Below are 14,261 nucleotides of genomic sequence, written 5' to 3' on the forward strand. Positions count from 1 at the left end.
CTCATTTCCAATAGAAAATTGTTTCAGGCATTGACTTGATCCCTCAGTATGACATATTAATACAAAAACTTGGAATCCCACTTTCATCACAGAACATCAATCTCAGTTCATTCTTCGTGTTTCAAAAAAGAACTATTTTCACTCACCAAAAGTACTAAAGAACAAAAACCAGGCATACCCAATCAATTCCTGTCACTCTAAAGTGGGAATTATTAAGGGAGAAATCTAGGAATTCTGCTGACTTTGCAGGGACAGAAATGAAGGAAGGATACTTACAAAGTCACTCCAGAATCTTTGGGTTCTTTTTTTTAGCTGTCAATATTTTGAATGCATTGCTTTATGTGATGCTGCTTTCCTTGTCTGGTCACATTTGAATTTGTTGTTTTGGAGGGGGAGAGTCTCTATGTTACTATATAATGTTTATTTCATTAGGTTTGGACAAGGGAAATTCTTTCATCTCTCTTTATCAACTTGATCTGGAAGTCCACAATTCCAAATGTGTATTCTTTGTAAAATGTTTGTGGTTTTGGGTTTTCTTTTTTTTTTTTTGGTGGGGGTGGGGGTGCTGGGTGTGGTGATATGGTTTGAAGGCTTCTTCTCCACCTTCGATCCAGATGTTTACACGGAAACTATATCAAAACACAGTTCTGCATTAAGGGAGCATAGGATAGCTTTGTTGATGATTACTAGTGAAGCAAAACTGGAAATGTTTTGTGCTCCTTTAGTTTTATCTTATTTATTAGTAACTTGATGTTACCCTTCCCATTTTTAAATTGATGGCAGAAGTACTATGTATATGTGTGAAAAACTGAATAAATGAACACATAAAAATATAAAGAACAAAATGATGTTATTACCAAGAATTAGAAGTGAACCTCTTATATGTCATCCTAATGTACTATATTTTTCTTATAATCATTATAATCTATCCTGTAATTTAAAAAGGCTTTCTTTATTCAAAAGCTTCTCTCTATTTTACCTCAGTGAGGTATGGGAAAGTTTGATTCATTTTGTTGGTTCCTTAAAAACATCAGCTTTGTAGTCAGTGATCCTTTCAACAGTTCAACAGTTTTTATACTTCTAGTTTCTTCATGTTAGCCTGCACCCTTACTAATTTGTACTTCCTACTTCATTCCTACTTTAATTAATGTTGTAATGTAAGTACAAAGTCCCTCTAACTTTTAATCTTTATTTTTCAATAATGGAGGTATTTATTTCTGATAAGAGTTTTTGCTATAAAGTACAGAAAATTTTAAATAATTTCCAATTTTTCTTTTATTTTCTTCTATTCTCTAAAGGATATCTTGACAATGCTTCTTAATTTCTAAGTAGGCAAGATACTCTGCATAATTTCTTTTTTTACTTCCAATTTTATCACATTATGGTCAGGAAGCAGTATCCAATAAAATGTCTACTTTGTCTGCTTTTTCATTTTATGGCCCAGGACATGACGCTTTTTTTTGTTGTTGTTGTTGTACATCTTCTTTAGCCATGAAGTATATCCTCAAAATATGTAAGATTGAACATATATCTACTGCGCCAGGTTTTATGAATCTATTACTCAATTTCTCTATATCTGTATGTAATAGTTCAATTTCTCTATATCTGCAGGTATTATCAATTGGTCCCAATCTGAGAGAGATATGTCATATATATCATTATTATATTTTATCAACTTCTTATTGCATCTCAAATGAATTTTGCTTTATAGTTTTGACATCGCTATTTGATGTTTTCACGTTTATGAACTTAACACTATCTAGTTAAATTGTTCCTTTCAAAATACAGAATGTCCTTCCACATTCTCTTTTGAACTTTTAATCTCAGGTTCAACTCATTGTGTTTTGGGCTTTCAAATCCCATCTGATTTTTATAGTGTCAACAAATTTCTGCTTTACTTTTGTTTGCTATACGTTTCTTTACTCAGTTATTTTTTTAAAACATAATATTCCTGCAGCCACCAACCACCTTAGTATTTCTGGATACCTGTTTATCATCCCATTCTTCACACTCTACTTGAGGATAACCATAATCAAAAATTTTGGTTTTTATTCCCACGTACATCCTTATAATTCAAATTTATAATTTTAATTAGATGAATATCTATTCATATGCAATTTACAATTTTGTCTTCACATATTTTTGAAATTGAAATAAATTGCATCATTATTATGTATCCTTCTGCAACTTGCTTTATTGCTTTATGTTTGATTTGTGGAAGGTAACTTTACATCATTCATTTTCAGTTCTGAATATATCCAACTGTATGAATATACCGTAATTTACTTTCTGTTCTCCTCTTCTATGCAGTTTCCAACTTTAATTAATATTAACAATGTTATATTGAACATTGTTCACACACATGAGAGTTTCTCTACATCAAGGAGAGAGTTCCTTAGTATAAGTATCTTTATCCTTTTTAAAAATTGTAAATTGTTCTTCAATGTGATTGTACCAGTATATAATTCCACCAGTGATTGGAGAGTTTCCACTGACGTACATCCTTTGTCAACACTTGATATTGTCAATAGTTTTAAAATTTACCATCCTGATGAGCATTAAATGCATGTTTTATTTGTACTTTCTTGATTACTACTGAAGTTGAATATATTACCCATATGTTTACTGCTAACTCAAGTTTCCTCTTCAGTGAATTGTCTGTTTATATTCTTCATGATCCTAACAGATTTTCTTTTTCTAATTTATTTGCACAATTTTTTCATATGTTTAGGAGTCAAATCCATTGTATCCGGGATAAACCGCAAATATCTTCTTTCACTTTGTGCCTTGTCTTCTCACTTTTTATGGTATCTTTTGAAGTACTTTTTATTCTAATAGTCAAATTTATCTTTTTCCTGTATGATTTATGTCTATTTAATGTTTCAGAAATTCTTCTTTAATCCAAGGTGATAACAGTATTATCCTGCACTTTCAAAGAGTTTTAAATTTTGTTTTTCACATTTTTACTAGCTTTATTGAAGTATAATACACATACCACAAAATTCACACACTTTGTAAACGAACAATTGATTTTTAAAAATGATATCAAGTCATGCCAGTATCATTACAATACAGTTATAGGTCATTTTTATCATCCTAAAAAGTTCTCTGTGCCCACTGGCAGTTAATTCCCACTTCCACTGCTAGCACCATGTAACCACTTATTTGCATTCTGGACATTTAATATAAACATAAGCATATAGTATACAGTTTTTTGCATCTGGCTTCTTTCACTTAGTAAAATAGTTTTAGGACTCATGTCATAGTATGCATCAGTGGTTTGTTTCCTTTTAATTGCACAATAGTATTTCATTGTATGGACATAAAGCATTTTGTTTATCCATTCATCAGCTGATTGACTTTTGGATAGTTTCTAGTTTGGAGCTACTATTAATAATAGTACTGGCTGGGCACAGTGGCTCACGCCTGTAATCCCAGCACTTTGGCAGGCTGAGGTGGGCGGATCATCAGAAGTCAGGAGTTTGAGACCAGCCTGACCAACACAGTGAAACCCCATCTCTACTAAATATACAAAAAAATTAGCTGGGCATGGGTGCGCACCTGTAATCCCAGCTACGTGGGAGGCTGAGGCAGAAGAATTGCTTGAACATGCGAGGTGGAGGTTTCAGTGAGCGGAGATCACGCCACTATACTCCAGCCTGGGTAACAGAGTGAGACTCTGTCTCAAAATAATAACAATATTATTAATAATAATAATAGTAGTAAGAACATTCATGCAAAGTCTGGCTATGAACAGGTTATCACTTCTTTTGGATACATTCCTAAGTATGGTAACACTTTTTAAGAAATTAGGAAATCCTTTCGGAACATGGCTGCAGGATTTTACATTCCATTAGCAATGCATAAGCTTTCAATAAGTAGTCTGTGCTGTGGTTTTGTTTTCATTCAGTTCTAATCAACGTCTAACGTTCTTTATGATTTCTTTTTTGACTCAGGGATTAGTTACGTTCTTTACTTCCAAATACCTTGCAATTTCTCAAATCTCTTTCATCCAAATTTAATTCTGTGTGGTCAGATAATATACTTTGCTTGATTTATTAGTTTTTAAATTTACTGAGACTTGTTTTATATTTTACAGCCCAACTCATAATACATTTTGGAGAATGCTGCATATGCACTAGAAAACAATTTTGTTAGCTTTAGGTGGAGTGTTACATAAATGCCGAAATATTATTCAATAGGATGTCGAACAGGGGTGGTGAAAGCAGGCTTTCGTTAATTGTTAGTTATTCAAAGGGGATGCTTCTAACATTTCATTACTAAATAGAACTGTGGAAAGTTTTCAGTAGACATAGGATACCAGATTTAATACATTATTTTCTATTTGTGGTTTGCTAAAAATTTTTATGATGAATGCTACTGAATTTTATGAAAATTTTTTGCACACATCATAATTATAAAGCTATTCTCCTTTGTTAATAAATAGATAAAATGTTGTCCTGATGTCAAACCACCTTTACATTCTATGAGTACCCTAAACTTGGTTATGCTGTACACTTTTAAAAAGTAACTGACAGACTCATGTTCATAAGGGAGACTGACCATACCTTTCCCTTATAATTGTATAATCCATATCCAATTTTGGTATCAAGGTTGTACTAATTTTATTAGGTGAAATAGTGGCTGATTCCTTCTTTATCTAGCTAGTCATGGAAAAGTATTTTATAAGTGAATAATACAGCTTTTTGGCCTTGCTGTTACTCTGTTTAATAGTCTTGCTTTCTGTTTCATTCACTTCTGCACTTTATTATTTTTTTGCCTTCTTAGACAGACAATTAATGAGGTAAGCATAACCGAGAGCCTAGAAAAATGAAAACCTAAGTACCTTTCTGTTTTTAATATAAATATTTACAACTATGAATTTTCTCTAGTATCATTTAGACCAAATCTCACCAATGTAAATATACATAATTTTAAATATTTTTTACTGTATTTTATAATTTGCATAATGAATAACTTCTTGTTATGTAGAAGATACATATTTCTATTTTCTAAGTTTAATTTTTATCATTGATTTCTTGTTTAACTGCACTGTTTGCAGAGAAAGTTATCTGTATGACAATTTGTTTAAATTTATTGAACCTACTTTATGGCCTCATTTAAATAATTTCTATAGTTTTGTGTGCTTGAAAAGAATGTGTATGGCACTCAAGCCAATGAATTTTTTTTCAAATTATACTTTTGAGATTTTTTGTTGATCTTTTAAGGAGAAAAATATGTTAAAACTTGTAAAATACTCTTCTAAATTTAGTCAATAATAGATTTCTATGACTCACCTACACTAGGTATATATGCATTTGAAACTGTTTTACATTCCTAGTGAATTACATCTTTTTCATAATATGGTGCCCTCCTTTGTCCTCAATAATTTTTTGCCTTAAAGTTTATTTTTATATATTTAACTAATGCAATACCAGCTTTTATCATTTAATTTTTCAAATAAGTAAGACATTTACCTAGTTAAAAATATATGATGTCATAAAAAGATACCCAGAGAGATTTCACACCCAACTCATCCCTTACATGTCCACACCACTCACAGCTCCCCCATACAAGTGAACACTTTATGATTTCTCATTTCCCTAAAACTCTCCCCTTCTCTTTTAAATGCACTTTATTTTTAGAGAAGTTTTAGGTTCACAGTAAAATTGAGCAGAAAGTAGGGAGTCCCATATGTCCCTACCCCTACATACACACAGCTTTCCCCACTGTCAACATCCCTCACCAGAGTGGTACATTTGTTATAAATGCCTATCAACTTTTCAAATGCAAATAAAAATATATCATTTGTTCCACTCCTTTAACAAGACAGCATTTTTTTAAGTACATCATCACTCTATTCATCAGAGATGGCACCTTTATTAGCACTAAAATCACTAAGTATTTGGGTCAATCTATGGACTGCATTTTGCTCTGTTTATTCAAAAATATGTACTGTACTGTTTTCTTTACTAAAATATTATATTTCTTGTAATATTATAAGGCTAACTTCCCTTTGTTGCTCTCCTTGTCCTTGTTGGGCTCTGGAGTTTCACTTTGTGGTAAGATTTCATGCTAATTTTCCCTGATTAGAATTCATTTTACTTCCAAAATCTGAAAAATCAGTTCTTTCATCAATTTTGTAAAACTTTAGTAATTTACTTTGAATAGTGTCTCTTCCTCATTCTCTCTTCCACTTTTCTGTAACTCTTATTATTAGCCATATTTGAAACCTTTCCTTCTTTCTCTATCTCTCTTAATTTCATGTTTGTAATCTTGTTTATTGGTGTTGATTTCTAGGTAATTTCTTCAGTTCTATCTCTCAGTTCACCAATTATTTCTGAAGCTTTGTCTAATCTGTTTAATGTTTCCATATAGGTGTTAATTGTAATTACTACCTTTTCATTTCCACAAGTTACTTAGGGTTTTTTTAAATCACATGAGTTATTTTAAAATTACCTTGCTTTTGAAGTCTTGTTTCTTTTGGTATGCTTGATTTTCATTTCTGGCATGTGAGAATTTCCCTTACTTTTGTGTGAACACCTATTTATTTAACAGGATTTTTGACATATTTTTATCCAACATTTCTAGGTTTTTAGTAGATCAAAGTGTTTCAGGATATCTAGTTTTTACATCCATCAGTTTTCTCTTCTAAGAACTCTTAATAGTCACATATGAAGTCTCTTACTTTCCAAGGCTTTATCTTTTCTCTCACTCTCTATTTTTCATCCATGCTTTGAGATCTTCAAGTCCACTAATTAGGGTGAACTGGTTAAAAAATCGTCAGCTAAAAGAGCAGAATATTATCTTTGGTGCTCTATTTGAATCTCAAAAGCTCTTTGTATAAATGAAATTCAAGACCGGGCGCGGTGGCTCAAGCCTGTAATCCCAGCACTTTGGGAGGCCGAGACGGGTGGATCACCAGGTCAGGAGATCGAGACCATCCTGGCTAACACGGTGAAACCCCGTCTCTACTAAAAAATACAAAAAACTAGCCGGGTGAGGTGGCAGGCACCTGTAGTCCCAGCTACTTGGGAGGCTGAGGCAGGAGAATGGCGTAAACCTGGGAGGCGGAGCTTGCAGTGAGCTGAGATCCGGCCACTGCACTCCAGCCCAGGTGACAGAGCGAGACTCCATCTCAAAAAAAAAAAAAAAAAAAAAAAAATTCAAATGTTCCACAACAGCCTCCACCAAAGTTCTACTTCACCGGGTACATAGTCTGATGATTCTCTTATCCTGCCTCTGGCTAGTAGGCCCCTTTAGATGAGTTGCTATTTTTCACTATCCACAGAGTCAAGGTCAAATCTCATGGCTGTGTATTTTAAATGATGAGATCCCTGCAGGCGGTGTCAGGCAAAGCACCCTCTAAACTTACTGACTTGTAGTATAAAACTTAGCAAGCTGTAAGTTCTGCACCATGAGCCCCTGGAACCAGCATGATAGCACTCCAATCTTCATATACATCAACCCACAAGTTTAAGGATGAGATTTATCCCGCCATTCCAGATACTTTTTGGCTTTTTGAGGACTGAAATAGGTGAATTAAAGTTTGTTTTAAAGTTTTAAACTTTCACTGTTTCTCCTGTAATTTCTATTTTATGAATGTGTCTATTTTATCATTATAAATAATTCTTCTTTATCTAATGGTTACTGCTTTTTGGCTTGTATTCTAATTTGTCCAATATTAAGATCATGATTCCTACTTCCTGCTTTCTTTGTGCTTATATGATAAATCTTTACTCATCCTTTTACTTTTAATCTTTCAAAACCACTTTGGTTTTCTGGTGTGTTTCTTGCATATAGAACTGGGTTTTATTACTGTGATCAATTGTGATATTTTTCTTACAACAGGTGATGTATAAAAGCTTTTGCATTTATTTTTTGTGACAGTATGACTGGTCTTAGATATGTCATTTAAGATTTATTTAAGATATTTATTTTATCTTAAATATTTTGAAGCTCTATAATTTTATAGAACTGCTTATCTCTTTATGAAAGAATAAGGAATCCTACTTCTGTTTAAAAAGGGTATTTTCCTACTATGAGAAATGTAAATGTCGGCATATTTGCTCTTAATTTTTTCCTTTCATCTACATCATCAAATTTTAGTCAATAGGCCTGTATTTGTAATATTTCATCTGTCCACTTACATGGAAATTCTGACTCTTTGCATTTGCTCTGCTTTCCTTCTTTTTTCACCCCTCCCAATTCATTTTAACCATAAAACTAAGACTAAAATAAATGTAGGTATTACTGTGATAGATCAGAATTTACTTTTTATGTATTAGCATAAATTTATGCAGTGCTCATCAGCTGTCCTTAGCAATAGTTTCTCCAGTAATTCCTAGTTGGTTGGACTTTATCCCCAGCAATTTCCTCAAGATTTAGTCACAGAAATAATTTGTTGTATGGCTTAAAAATGTTTGACAGCGTTCTTTTCACTTAAAGGAGAGTTTGGCTCCCACTTTCTTCATTTACGTATCTTATGATTGCTACAGATTTTTGTGTTGGAGGTTATTTTAGAGTCTAAAGCCAGACTCATGTTTCTCTTTCTTTGTGCACTAACATACAAAGTATTCTTACACTGAAGTCCAGTAACACACCTTGATGCTAACCATTCTAGGTCAGTCTTCCCTGGCACACAATATGTCCTCTAAATAAGAATGGCAAAATCTTACATCAAGACTTCATTGAATTATAGATTTAAATATTTGTTTTGTTCCATTGTTCTGCTTTTCTTATTTGGGAACTCTATTTATGCCATTATTATTATTATTATAATTATTATTATTATTTCTGAGACGGAGTCTCACTCTGCTGCCCAGGCTCTGGAATGCAATAGTACAGTCTCAGCTCACTGCAACCTCTGCCTCCTAGGTTCAAGCGATTCTTCTGTCTCAGCCTCCCGAGTAGCTGGGATGACAGGTGCCCACCACCATGTCCGGCTAATTTTCATATTTTTAGTAGAGATGGGGTTTCACCATGTTGGCCAGGCTGGTCTCAAACTGCTGACCTCATTGATCTGCCCGCCTCGGCCTCCCAAAGTGCAGGGATTACAGGCGTGAGCCACTGCGTCCGGCCGATTTATGCCATTATGGTAATTTGTTTTTCTTCCATGTTGCTCATTTTCTTTCTAATCCTAAACTCACGTTTTCATCTATTCATATTATTTGCTTTATTTTCAGTTTTATCTTCTGTGTACTTCACTATGTTACTAGCCAGAGTTTTGCCTTTGAGCAATTTCCGATTTTATTTTTTTGTGTATAGTTCTTTTCCTCCAGTATTTATCCAATGTTTTATTAGTTCATAATTAAATACTTCCATGCTATCTGTGCTAGTCTGTTCTCACACTGCTATGAAGAAATATCCAAGATTGGCTAATTTATAAAGGAAAGAGGTTTAATTAACTCACAGTTCTACATTAATTCTGTTTAATTAACTCACAGGAAACTTACAATCATGGTGGAAGGCAAGGAGAAGCAGGCACCTTCTTCATAGGGCAGCAAGATGGAGTGAGGGAAAGCAGGGGAAATGCCAAATGCTTACAAAACCATCAGATCTCATGTGACTCGCTATTACAAGAACAGCAGGGGGGAACTGCCCCCGTGATCCAATTATGTCCACCTGGTCCCACCCTTCACACATGGAGATTACAATTCAAGATGAGATTTTAGGTGGGGGGACACAAGCAAACCATATCACTGTGTTAACATTTGTTACAATTTTTTTTTTCCAGAAGGGGATCTTGCTGCATTGCCCAGGCTGGACTCAAACTCCTGGGCTCAAGTAATCCTTCTGCGTAAGCCTCCTGAGTAGCTGGATTACTTCTCCAAATTCTGTTCAGTGGTTCTTTCTCAGAAGCTACTTATGTGTGTATGTATTTATTATCTATTTGCTACTTGTGATAACATTTGTGGTAGAGAGTACATTTTTTACTTCTTGTTATATCACTTATACAGTTTACAGGAAAAGAGGGGAAAATAGGGCATCTTAAATACCATGTTTATACAGGAAATTGCCTGCTTGTTATTTTTAATTTGGTATTGAGTTTTCATCTGATTTTTAACTTATGATAGCACATTTTTAAATCAAAATGCTTTATATTCCATAGCAGTATTTTTCTGCTAAGTGCTATTCATGTACTGATTACTTTAACTTATTTTTTCCATGTTTTTTATCTGATACACATGCACTGATGATCTGCCAATTCTTTTGATACAGTCTAATTTACATGGACCATCCGTCTGCAGGACACTTCCATGAACATGTGTAAAAGAAGGGACAAGGGTAATCTTTTTGCTTTCACAATCCAAACACTTTCTCTTTCTCTATAGCTACAGAGACAGACTGCTTGCCACAAATATAGCTCATCTGTGTAATTCTTTGTGATATATCTTCTCCTTTTCTGAAACCAATCTGATTTAAAAAAAACTCTGCTATCAGGCATGATATATGTATATCTATTATTTCAAACAAATGATCTATTTTTGCAATTTAAGGTGTGCCTCTCATCTTCAGAAAATGTACTTTCACTGACACTTCCTATTTGCTATAACTGAACTCTCTCACCACTCTCTTTGTATTTTCTCTTTAGCCTTAACAGCTTTCACCCAACCTTAGCAACTTTAAGCAGCTGATACCCATATTTTGGGGTTCATATATTTGCATCTGTCTTCTACTTGTGATAACATTTGTGGTAGAGAGTACATTTTTTACTTCTTGTTATATCACTTATACAGTTTACAGGAAAAGAGGGGAAAATAGGGCATCTTAAATACCATGTTTATACAGGAAATTGCCTGCTTGTTATTTTTAATTTGGTATTGAGTTTTCATCTTTTTGTAAATTTTTTAATGTGCTTTCTTGACATTTTTAGGAGATTGCATCTTGGGCTACAATCCTTTAACTTTGTCCAGTCAATTTATTTTAATTAACTGAAGTTAAATAAGCGATCTTTATCTCTTAATATAAAAAGAGCATATGGTTCTTCACTCCCAGTACTCTGTCACCAAGTGTATTTACAGTTCCATGTATGTGCGTGTGTACATATGTGTGTGTGTCTGTGTGTCTGTGTCTGTGTGTGTGTGTGTGTGTGTGTGTGTGTGTGTGTGTGTATCCTTTTCTACAATCCTGGCCTTGTTTGAACTATTCCTTATATTCATAGCATATCTAGTCTCCCTTACTTAATTATGGTTTGGTACCAAAATTTTAAAAATATTTAAACCTCTAGGCTATACAGCTTGTTAGACATGTCTTATCTGAATTTTGTGCAGTTTTCATGATTATTACAAATAAGCGCTCTGCAAGTTTAAGTAAGTACCAAAAAAAAAAAAAAAAAAAAAGGACAACAATGAGGTTCTGATAGGAACCTCATCTAGTAACAACTAAATTACAGTTGCACTACTTCCTTGGCTTCATTTGTAAGGAAAATATACTCTTAAAACTATATTCACACACTGGATAGTGTAGTATGAATTGCAACCACTAAGCCAGCAGTAGTTTCTTACACAAAAAGTGTTCTTAGAAAGTATTCAAATTCTGGATTTGGGAAAAGATATGAGGTATTCTAGCATCTTTAAGTCACAAAATGAATCAATAAGCCCTACTGTTAGAAACTAATAACAAATACTGACTCAGTAGGTAAGCATAAGATCAATTCCCAGAGAGACTTCAACATACACGTGGTATTTCCTTGCCAAGAAAGCTTTCCTTGAAATCATACCTATATGTGCATCGTTTTGTCTTGACAAAATATTTTATTACATCTTCAGAAGAGATAATACTTTCTTTTTAGGAAGAATATAGAAATAAACTATATTACTCAAATTGTAATCTTGTTCCATAATCTACTACTAATATATTTTATAAAAATTTTTTGCAACTTCTATCACAGAAAGCTATTATTTTCCACTGTTACATTATTCAAGTCAAACTTCATCTCACATTACATACAAAACTCATAAAAACATAATCTCAATAGTTATTTCTAGAATGCATCATGACAAATATCAACTTACTTGTGACCTAAATGCTTCAGAAAGTATCCCAGAACCTTCAAAGCTTGAACCCAAATACTTTCACTTTTAGAAGCCAGTAATTTGTAGATCACCCTAAAAAATACATAAATTGTCTTTTAAAAACTTACTAATATTAAAAACAAAAACACACTATATACTTTACAAATAAATTATACATATGTGAAATACAAAATTTCTCTAATGATTTTATTCTCAGGATTATAATTCTTTGGAAAAATTAAAAACTAGCATGCTTTAATAATTTTTCTTTAAACATATCCTTCAGCCATACACTCAAAAGGGCAATGTGACTGGTGTTCCTAAGTACTGCCTCCCAACATACCAAACACAATTTTCAGTTTTAAGACACATGCTTAGTTAGGCCACACCTCTTCTCTCTAAGAATTGGCCCCAACATTTAAACTTGATAACCCCATTTTCTTTCTTTTTAAAAATGTTTTCTCTTAATTTTAGTATAGAGGTGAGGTTTTGCCATATTGCCCAGGCTAGTCTGGAACTCCTGTGTTCAAACGATCCGACTACCTCGGACTCTCAAAGTGCTAGAATTACAGGCGTGAGCCACTGCACCCTAACCCTGTTTTCTTGGTATGACTAATTAGATGACAGGTAGGCACCTGCCTAGTTATTTCTCCTTTTTGAGAATTTGGAATAAGGTCTAAGAAACAATATCTCCTCTTTGCTGGGCCCTTGAATTTGACAACTGTTTAAAACAGAAACTAGAACAGCAATGTTTTGTTTCTGTTCAGAGAGGCTAGTCAACATACAGAAGGAAGGATTAAACAGCTTAGAGAAAGCAGCAGAGAAAGCAAATTTGTTTCCTAATAGCCCTATAATTCCTGGTTCCTACTCTAAGATTTTTTTTTAACAAATATGTTATTCAGTTTTTACTTCAAAAGCTTGAGAGGTTTTCTCTTACTTGGAGCAAAACAGCCTCCACTAATATACAAACTAACCTATACAATCACTTCAAGTACTATATACAAGTAAGGCCATATTCATTATAATATTTGTAAGTGTTTAGACATTTTATTCCATATTTTTTCTATTAAAAAAAGCAATTTGTTTCCATAAAGTAGAAGGGACAATGACAACTATATACACTGGCAACTAATTCTAGAATATAAGAAGGTTCTTTAGGTGCTGTAACACTATAGTGTGCTTTATTTTATTAAATATGTTTCTTAAAAACTAAAATGCCATTGTATATTTTCAGGTAAAGTACTCAGCTGTACAAGAGAATCTAGTAAAAGATGCAATATTATTTTCACAATTTCAGTGATACTTACAAAGGAGAACAAATAGCTTAAAGTTAATCTCATTATTTTTAGTTTTGTGAAGAGCTTACACTATTAAAAAAGAAGTTAGTGATACTGCTTCTTTTTTCTTTTTTAGAGAATAAACTATTAGAGAATAATAGTTAAAGAATAAACTATGAGAATAAACTATGATAAAAGAATAAACTATGAGAATAAGTGATTATTTAAAGAATAAACTATGAGAAAAGTGATCATTTCCTTTGGAACATCTTTTTTGTCAAATCCCACATTCATAAGTATGTATGGGTTAACAATGAAATCCATTTTCAAAACTTTTAGGAACCAAGATCAGTAATGAAAAAAGACAAGTTTGAGAATAGCAAAGTCAGACATGTCAAAAAAAATACATTCAAGACATCATAAGATACAACATTAAACAGCAAAAACAGTCTTGAGAACCAGAGTAAAAGCTCACAGTCTAGGCCAGGCATGGTGGCTCACGCCTATAATCCTAACACTTTAGGAGGCCAAGGTGGGCAGATTGCCTGAGCACAGAAGTTCAAGAGCAGCCTAGGCAACATGATGAAATCCCATCTCTACTAAAATACAAAAAAAAACTAGTCGGTGTGGTGGCACATGCCTGTCGTGCCTGCTACTTGGGAGGCTAAGGCATGAGAACTGCTTGAACCCAGGAGGTGGAGGCTGCCGTGAGCCGAGATGGTGCCACTGCACTCCAGCGTAGACAACAGAGCGAGACGCTGTCAAAAAACAAAAAACAAAAAACAAAACCCTCACAGTCTAAAAATGTGGCTACACTCAAATATAGAATTTGAAGTTCTCACAGAGTTTCTACTTTCTAGGAATAACTTTGAGTAGCAGGGAAAAAAGGTATCAGACCCTGCCCTGGGTCAAGAGAAATTATGACTAATGTTGAAACATGAAAATGTATAGGGCCATCACACATCTA

General features: G+C 33.5%; 1 protein-coding gene across 2 annotated transcripts in view; it reads right to left on the minus strand.

The window, feature by feature from the left end:
• The window catches only part of NBEA (neurobeachin), a 743,995-nt gene that overhangs the window by 555,975 nt on the left and 173,759 nt on the right, over window positions 1–14,261 (minus strand). For both annotated transcript variants that reach the window (XM_023208811.1, XM_023208812.1), the window contains exon 17: window positions 12,018–12,110. In XM_023208811.1, coding sequence (XP_023064579.1) covers window positions 12,018–12,110 — 93 coding nt within the window. The remainder of the gene's footprint in view (window positions 1–12,017; window positions 12,111–14,261) is intronic.

The sequence above is a fragment of the Piliocolobus tephrosceles genome, chromosome X (genome assembly GCF_002776525.5).
Source record: "Piliocolobus tephrosceles isolate RC106 chromosome X, ASM277652v3, whole genome shotgun sequence".
Classification (NCBI taxonomy): Eukaryota; Metazoa; Chordata; class Mammalia; order Primates; family Cercopithecidae; genus Piliocolobus; species Piliocolobus tephrosceles.